The sequence below is a fragment of the Lactuca serriola genome, chromosome 3 (assembly GCF_051521515.1).
Source record: "Lactuca serriola cultivar US96UC23 chromosome 3, Lser_US96UC23_V15, whole genome shotgun sequence".
In the NCBI taxonomy this organism is placed as follows: domain Eukaryota; kingdom Viridiplantae; phylum Streptophyta; class Magnoliopsida; order Asterales; family Asteraceae; genus Lactuca; species Lactuca serriola.
This window is the reverse complement of record NC_136410.1, coordinates 257,029,096-257,038,481: the sequence shown is the minus strand read 5'-3', so window position 1 is coordinate 257,038,481 and position 9,386 is coordinate 257,029,096. Positions and strand designations below refer to the sequence as shown.

General features: G+C 35.9%; 1 protein-coding gene across 4 annotated transcripts; it reads left to right on the top strand.

Annotated features, from left to right (window-relative positions):
- The first annotated feature begins 516 nt into the window (after positions 1-516).
- On the top strand, positions 517-3,850 carry LOC145093924 (ethylene receptor 2-like). 4 transcript variants are annotated; one of them, XM_079032169.1, is made up of 3 exons: positions 517-896; positions 1,175-2,981; positions 3,132-3,850. In XM_079032169.1, the coding sequence occupies exons 2-3, from the start codon at positions 1,200-1,202 to the stop codon at positions 3,678-3,680; spliced, it is 2,331 nt and encodes a 776-aa protein (XP_078888295.1). In that variant the 5' UTR covers positions 517-896; positions 1,175-1,199; the 3' UTR covers positions 3,681-3,850. The 4 variants fall into 4 exon arrangements, with proteins under 4 accessions (XP_078888295.1, XP_078888296.1, XP_078888293.1 ...); XM_079032170.1 differs by having other exon boundaries at positions 1,170-2,981; XM_079032167.1 differs by having other exon boundaries at positions 970-2,981.
- Positions 3,851-9,386: the final 5,536 nt, after the last annotated feature.

Below are 9,386 nucleotides of genomic sequence, written 5' to 3'. Positions count from 1 at the left end.
GTGGTTTTGCCACCTAGGTAGCGAACACCGCCCATGGATGCGGTTTGGACCGCAGTGTGGTAAAAAATGATCACGTTTTGTGATTGGGAGGGAGAGAAAATTAAATTTTTTATTTAAATTAATTTTTTTAAAATAAGATGTTGCACCACTCCTTGGGTCTCACAAGAAACCACATTTTTATGGTAAAAAATTATGTGACGCTTACGGACCATTTATAGACATTTGTTTTTTAAATTGATAATTAATAAAAGAAAATTTAAAAAGTAATTATAACAAAAGGATAGTATAGTAATTTCAGATTTGACAAAGACCTACCATACCATAATAAAAAGCATAAGAAAAGGCCTATATCCTAAAGTTTTGAAAATCACGTACGATAACAAAAAAAAAAAAATCTGAAAACTACATAAACCAAATTTTTTATTTTCTATTATATAAAATAAATAAATAATTTTAAAGAAGAATTTTCTTAATTCTTTTTGTTTTCCATTTCTCTCTCCTCTACCCAAAACAACGGCGCCTACTAATCTATCCAACCCATCTCTCTCGATCTCGACCCTTTCCCCTTCCGAAACTTCAGTACTCTAGTTGTGTGGGGATAGCGAAAAACAGTTGTGGGTGCATGCATCTTTTTATTTATTCTATTCAGAGTTTTCTTCAGACTTTATGTGGAAAAAGCTACAAAATCTTGGCGTTTCTCCATTGATTTCCACTAATTCAATTCGACCATGAGGGAATTTTCCTGAATTGGGTTTTTCTCAAAAGAAAAAGGAAAAAAAAAAGTTTATTTCATTAGAGACCCAGATTTTGTGTTTCAGAACGCTATGGAACTTTGATTTTTAAAGAATTTTGTTTCCCATTATTGATGAGGAGAAACGGGTTGCATTTCTTGCAAGGTACAATTCATATCTTCTGCCTACATTTTCGCTTTTTCATCGATTTCTATTTTTAGTAGTTTCTTGTTTTTAGTGTATAATCTGCAGAATTTTGAGGAAACTTAAGCAATTTAGAACGGTTTTCGCTACTGAAATCTGTTGAAATTTACAAATTACAAGCTGAGGTTATGAAATTTGAACTGTTTGATTCAATTTCTGAAAAGGGTTTCGTCGATTTTCCATTTCTGGTTGATTAATCCTTTCCCTTTTTCATTCTGTTTTCTCTCGTTGAAGAACAGGATGCTATAGTCTTCAAAGAAACCGATGATTCTCTCTAATCAAATCAAATTATCCAACATAACGCGTTTAACTCACCCAATGTCGAGAAAATTACCAAATTTCATGTTACTTTTCCTGTTCTTGGTCTCTGTTTCTGCATCCGATAATGGATATTCAAGCTGTAACTGCGAGCTTGAAGGTTTTTTCGGGTACAAAAACATCATGGAAACCCAAAGAGTGAGTGATTTCTTAATCGCAGTTGCTTATTTCTCGATTCCAATCGAACTTCTTTACTTCGTAAGCTGTTCAAATGTTCCTTTCAAATGGGTTCTCTTTCAATTCATCTTATTCATCGTTCTCTGTGGAATGACACATTTACTCAACGGATGGACTTACAATGCCCACCCTTTTCAACTCATGCTCGCACTCACCATTTTCAAATTCCTCACAGCGTTAGTCTCATTCGCTACAGCGATTACCCTAATCACTCTAATCCCACTTCTTTTAAAAGTTAAAGTTCGTGAATTTATGTTGAGAAAGAAGTTTTGGGATCTCGGAAGAGAAATGGGAATGATCAAGAAACAAAAAGAAGCCGGGTGGCATGTCAGAATGCTGACTCATGAAATCCGAAAGTCCCTCGATCGACACACCATTCTTTACACAACTCTCGATAAGTTATCAGAGACTTTGGATTTACAAAATTGCGCCATTTGGATGCCTGATGAAGCTAAAACTGTCATGAATTTGACTCATCAGTTAAAAGGGGTTGAACAGAATTTAACAATCAACGATTTTTACATCCCGATTCAAGATTCTGATGTTCAAGAGATTAAAAGAAGCGAAGTGGTGAAGTTACTCGATCGTGAATCAAGACTTTCGGCGTTGAGCAGCGGTGGGTTAGATCCGCCGGGAGGTGTGGCGGCGATTCGAATGCCGATGCTTCGTGTGGCGGACTTCAAGGGTGGCACGCCGGAGATGGTTCAAGTTTGTTACGCGATCTTGGTGTTGGTTCTTCCCGGAGGAAATTTCCGATCGTGGACTAATTCCGAACTCGAGATCTTGAAAACAGTCGCCGATCAAGTGGCGGTGGCTCTTTCTCATGCGGCGGTGCTAGAAGAATCCAGACTTATGAGAGACAAATTAGTGGCGCAAAATCAAGCTTTACAACAAGCTAAACACGACGCCATGAGAGCAAGTCAAGCTAGAAGATCGTTTCAATCAGTCATGAGCACAGGTTTGAGAAAACCGATGCATTCAATCATGGGTTTGCTTTCGATTCTACAAGACGACAATCTAAACGATGAACAACGAGTTATTATCGACACCATGGTGAAAAACAGCAACGTGCTTTCGATTCTGATAAACGATGTCATGGATGATTCCACAAAAGATAACGGGAAGTTTCCTTTGGAAATGACGTCGTTTCGGCTTCATGATTTGGTTAAAGAAGCTGCGTGTCTTGCGAAATGTTTGTGTGCTTATAAAGATTATAAATTTGAGGTTAATTTTGATAAATATTTACCGGATAATGTTTTGGGAGATGAAAGGAGGATTTTTCAGGTGATTTTGCATATGGTTGGGAATCTTTTAAGTTGGGGGAATAGTGGAGGGTGTTTGACTTTTAGGGTTTTTGGAGAGAGGGGAAGTCAAAGTCAACAATGGCGGAGTTGGAGGTCAAAGTCTAATGATGGTTATGTCAATGTGAAGTTTGAAATCGGAATAAATGATGCGTTTTCGGTGGTGGAGAGATCTTCCGGTGATCAGAGAAGCCGGAGAGTGGTGGCGGAGGAAAGTTTGAGCTTCACTATGTGCAAAAAGTTGGTCCAGGTTAGTTTTAAACAATACTTTTTCATGATTTTTTTAGTTTAAGTGCAAAAAATAGCAACATATTATAAGAATTTCTTTTATTAAAATTTTTGTCGTGTACATTATTATAAAAATTGTTTTATATTTTGTTGACATTGTTATAACAACCAGATGATGCAAGGGAACATTTGGGTAGTCCCGAATCCAATCGGGTTCGATCAAAGCATGTCACTGGTTCTCCAGTTTCAGCTCCGGCCATCAATAATGCTGGCCGGATCTGAAACCAGTGAACCCTCGGACCACCACCACCCACTAACAAACACCATCTTGAAAGGCCTTCAAGTTCTTTTAGCGGATGAAGATGATATAAACCGGGCTGTTACTAGCAAACTACTCAAGAAACTTGGATGTGTTGTCACCACCGTGACCAATGGTTTAAACTGTCTCACCGCCCTCACCCCGCCAGTTGCCGCCTACCAAATCTTGATTTTGGATTTGCATTTGTCGGATTTAGATGGGTTTGAAGTGGCTTCAAGAATCAGAAAGTTTAGGAGCCGGAATTGGCCTTTGATCATTGCTTCGACTGCTTGTGGGGATGAAGATTTGTGGGAAAGATGTTTGGAATTTGGGATGAATGGAATTCTTCGGAAACCGATTCGTATGCAAGATATTGCTGATCAATTGAGGAGAGTCTTGATTCAAGCCAATAAAGTGTCGTGAAGTTTTTTTAAGTCGGAAGAAGTTTGTCGAAAGAGCTAACATATCTAACTAAAAGTGGGAATATTATCGATATTTGTTCGAGTTATATTACTACGTATAGCGTAAAGATAAAGTAAATAAAGATTGTATGAGGAACACATTGAAGCAATAATATTTGATAGATTTAATAAGTTACTGGCTATTAGAAGTTTCTAGCAACTTGTTTTGCAAAAATATGTTATTCTTTCAACCACTTGAGACCTCATCCCAAGTGCAACAACCAAGAGGTAGATCATATACATTGTAATTAGAACTCCCATAACAATAGCCATAAACCTAGGGCCACTTCAATCGATTTTTTGTTGCAAGGATTTGGATAACGTTTATTTCAAACTATTTGTTTGATAAAGGTTTTGTAACATGACACATCGAAGTAGAAAAGACATGCGATGAGAAAAACGATAAAATGTATTATTTGACATTGGAAATGACATGTGACATGCACATGGTGTCATGTAGTGTATGTACTCAAGGAGCCCAATATCAAAGGGAAATAACATGTAGTGTTTGGGAATCATATGCTGATGGAAAGAGTGCAGAAGCATGCATGAATTTGGTAAAGTATGGTGACATCTTCCATATGTTCCAACGTTACATGACAATTGGGACCCTAATGCCTTCAGGGTGCGCAACTTGATTTAAGGTTTGCTTCAATGTTAATATATATATATATATATATATATATATATATATATATATATATATATATATATATATATATATATATATATATATATATATATATATATATATAGAGAGAGAGAGAGAGAGAGAGAGAGAGAGAGAGGGGGGGGGGGGGGGGGGGGGAGGGGGCGGGGGAAGAAGAAAGGTTCAATTAAGAAAAAAAAATATTGAGAATGCCAGAATGAATTTGGGTGATATATTTCACAATCTTACATTTAAGCACTTTAACATACCGGACCGAGGAAAAAGATATTATTGATAAATCAACAAGTATCCTCATATATGAATATTACATAGTAATTGATGTGTGTAATTGATGTATGTGAAATGCATTAGTTTTAATCCTACAAATTTAAACACAAAATAAACACACGAAATGCAGTGTACCTATCGATTAGCAATATACTTCAAACAAGCAGAGTATCGAACACAGAAAACGGTAACAATTAAGATTAATTACTAGAATTACCTAAATAAAAAAACAAGAAATAAAAGAGTGTTTTCTCTGGTTTTGCAAGACTAGAAACTTAAATCAACTGATAACACTCAAACAAAACAATTAACAACTAAAGAGAATAGAAGGTAACTAGATTCAATAATAGAAGAGACTTCCGCTTTGTCCTTTATGCTCTACTCAGATTGAAGTATGTAGTCATGTGTGTGTCGGTTGTGATGTGGCAAAGAAAATTTGGAATAAAGTGCTTAAGTGGCTTGATCTCCCTTTTCCTTTGTTTGCAAATGCTGTAGAGATATTGGATTGGATGGATGTCATCCCTTCCAGTCTGTCAAAAAAACGAAAGCTTGAAGTTATTATCAATACCACGATCTAGGTTATTTGGGCTTACAGGAATTGTGAGGTGTTCAAGACGTACAACATGCGGAAAAGTCATATTTTTGAAAGCATTGTCATTCATTCTTTTAATTGGTTCTCTAGTAGAAATAACAAAAATTGAAAGCATTGTCATTCATTCTTTTAATTGGTTCTCTAGTAGAAATAGCAAAAGTAATATATCTTGGACCTAGTGGTTGCGAAATCCCCTTTTATATGACTCTTTGTAATTGGTTTTTGTTCACTAGCTTTTGCTAGTTATTTTTTATAATATGTGGCTGTTCAAAAAAAAAAAAAAAGAGAGAGACTTCTGTTCAGATTCGACTCATTTATTCATATGGTTGATTTCATGGCAAGTGCAATGGATTAATATATCATTGGCTACCGATTTCTAATGTGATTATGTTCACTATTACTAATCCTTAGCAAACAAGTTAATTCAAATAGTGGCCAATTGATTAAACTAACAAGTTTCCTAGTGTTAAGTTCGGATCAAGTAAGACTTATAATATTAGTTAACTAAATTTGTCAATTCAATCAACTCATGTATGGTTGTTCATCATACATGCTTACACATTTATGTACTTGTTTTCTAGTTAATCTTAGGTTCATATTCACTAATACTAGGCATACAATATCGTGTTCACAAAATTATATGATTCAAGCAATTAAGAAAATGTTCATGCAACTCAACAACTTGATTATTAACAGAAAATAATTATTATCAACACATAAAGGTCTTTAACAAGCTTAACAAGACAATTCACCAAATCAAATTAATCTAAGCCATAAAATCACATCATATTCATAAATTCATCTACACTAAACAGAAGTTAAAAGCTTTTAGCTCATATCTATAGTAATTAACAAACTAAAATCGAAATATGATGATTCAAACATTGTTTATGCAAAAGATTAAGAAAAAAAATAGTGTTTATTGCCTTTGATCTCTTCTAACTTGACTTCCAAGTTGAATTCTCGAAAACCAGAGCTTCAAGAACCCTTCTGATCACCAATATGTCGCCAAAAGTCTCCAACTTCTTTTGGGTTTCGGGAATAACTGATATATATAAGAATTTTCAAAAATTATGCACCGACTCGTTGAGTTATTAGATCCAACTCAACGAGTTCTTAACTTAAAACGCGTGTACGACGTGTATGGTAAGGCATTGTTGGTTCACGAATATTCCATCCTACTCGTCGATTTGATGTCCAACTCACCGAGTTTCTCCTCTTTTAAGCTTTATTTCTTCAAACTTTAATTCCCAAGCTTCTAATTGCTAGTTCTGCTTCTTTTTTTTCACTCGAGCATGTCTTTAAGGCTGAAAATATAATTTTAACATAATTAAGTACCTTTTGTTCATAAATCGAGACAAAATAGCCAAAAAGTATTAAGATATTATACAAAATATTTGATTAAATATGCACATATCAAAATACCCCACGCTTGACTTTTGTTTGCCCCCAAGCAAAACCGAATTTTAGCACACTAGTATCACATAAAACAATCCCAATCAAACCCATCCATTATGTCAAGACCACAACGCATGCATTTGTGTCTAAAATTTTTCCTAAGAACTCCCCTAATCCTAAATACTCACAATTCTCATAAACACCCGCCCACTTCTTTTGAACAATGCTCGTTTTATGCATCCATCCAAATCCATCTCTATAAAACTTTCTTAACCTCAAGTCATTTTTGGTTAAACCCGCAAGCACACATACGATAAAGTAACCTAGAAAAGAAAATTACAATGAAAATAATAATACTTGATAACTTTGAATCTTCAATAATTTGTAGCTTTTCTTCTTGATATTTCTTATTTGACTTCATTGCTTTGTAGATTCTTTCTTTCAAATATTGCATCACTCTTTTTTTCTTTTTTCTTTTTTGTTTTTTCAACTTTTTTTTTCAACAATCACTTTCTCCTCTAAAAAAAAACCATATGCTTATGCAAGGGGATTTAACTTCATCCTTCATTGGTTAAAGGCATTAGTCTCATGTGCAATGACTACTTCAGCTTTCCTGGATACATTTATGGTACACGATGCTAAACATATTGCATCCCTCAAACTAAGCGAGATTATGTTTTTGTCCCATGATTTCACTAGAATAAAGGGGGCCACAAATACAGTAGAACGTATATATTGGCTCAACTAAATATTTGGGTCCTCATAAAATCATCAAACACAATGCTAGCATGGAATCCTAATTGTTTTTACCAAAATTTTCTAAATTAAATCCTAGCAATTTTTATGCCATTTTTTAAAAAACTTATACCTAAAATTAGGATTCTAATGGTACTAATGTAACCAACCCCCTACCCCACACTTAATTCATGCAATATTCCCATTGCATGTTATGCATGATATAAAACATAAAGTAAAGAGAGAATTGGAACAAACTCTCATGGGATAGTAGTTGCGAGGTTGATCTTCTTCTTGTTAAGCTCCATCTTCAATTTACTTCAACATGGGAACAGATCATCCATGCCTTGGGTATCAAATATTGTGTGGTATAGCTCCAAATATATATGAAAAAAAAAACTCTTGGAAATGCTCGGAAAATAGTCTTCAAAGAATTTAACCAATGCCCACGTCGAATGGAATCAAATCATAAACTTGAAAATAAGAGAATGAGTAACTCATCGAGTTCATGTGGGGACTCGCCGAGTTATTGCTATAGTGGTAGAAAAGACGCGTTTTTATGCTTGGACTCGTCGAGTTCACGTATGGACTCGACGAGTTTGTTCGTTGTATGGACAAAAACTTCCTTCTACTCCAGGTCCGTTTCTGGGGTTTAAGGGGAGTATCAAAACAACTCTTCCCCTTGTTTTTCTTTAGTAAAAAGACACTTTTTAACTGCTCTAATTGTCAGACTCGAAACCGGACTCAAAACTCCTACTCTTCTCGTCTAGACTCGATTTCTCACGTTTATTCCTCACGCTCTATTCATGAATTCAATCCCTCACCCTGAATTCTGAAAAGATAAAAAAACAAACACACAAGTAATAAAAAGGAAAGCAAATTAAAAATCCTACTTACTACCTAATTAAATAATAGTTTAAACATCAACCAGCCAAACAAAAATAAAAACACACCAAACAAAATAAAAATTGTCTTAAACAAGCCATCACAATAAAAATAATAAAAGGATAATTAATCTTCATCTTCCTCCTCGGCTCTTCCAAATCCGCTTCCGCCCTATCCGCTTCTTCTTGCATTCAATCTCTCCTCCCAACTTTTAACATAAGGGTAATCGAGGCCATCCATCCTTGGAATGTTCAAGTAGCTCATCATGTGGGCGAGAGTCATATGATTGTAGTTCATGCTCCGCCCTAAATCATCGTGGTATTGCCTTGTCTCCATGCTAACCCAATCCATAGGCAACTCATCTTCGTACGGGATCACGGGTGGGTCTTCATGTATATCCTCTTGCCTTTGCCTAACCCTCCTACCCGGTTGTTCGGGTACTACCACTTCATCTTCATTCGGGACAACAAAGTTACCCCCACCATAATCTTCAACTATCCCCGCCCTCTTATAAAGGATAGGATTAAATTTAGGTGTCGTCAGCATTGTTAAAACATTTCTAGCTCCTCTCTCCAAAATACCAAATGATCTTGCCAACTTCGTCACAAACATACCCCCGCAAATTATTGAAGTTTTTGTATCTTTTACCGCACCTTCACCCAAATATTTTGCCAAATAGTACGGGATGTTGCAGAAAGTATTAGGCATGATAATGCACCATAAGTAGAACACATCAAATCTTGGGACATTATCATCATCTTTGCGCATGTTGATGGTATTCACGATGATTCGGTGGATTAAACGGTGAAGTAGTGACCTTATGCTTCCCTTTTGGGCTACAGATGGAATGTACACACTATTTGCAATCGTAGTCCACCAATTTGCTCCATTTGTTCCATCAGGGACACCTTGTGACAAATATCCAAGAAGGTCCCCAAAGTCGTAGTCATGATCACCGATTGGTCATATAAGCCCATTCTCCAACCCAACTCATCCATGATGCACTCCCGATACTCACCACCAAGACAAAAAGTCAAGGCGTTAGTATCATAATAGTCATCCCCGCCTCGGAATGTAACTATGTAAAAAAACGTCCAAACACAGCTCCTAATACACCGGCT

Excerpts from the sequence above, each read along its gene's own strand:
- LOC145093924 (XM_079032169.1), top strand. The coding sequence starts at position 1,200 with ATGATTCTCTCTAATCAAATCAAATTATCCAACATAACGCGTTTAACT. Across the intron at positions 2,982-3,131 it reads TGTGCAAAAAGTTGGTCCAG|ATGATGCAAGGGAACATTTG; the intron begins GTTAGTTTTAAA and ends TATAACAACCAG.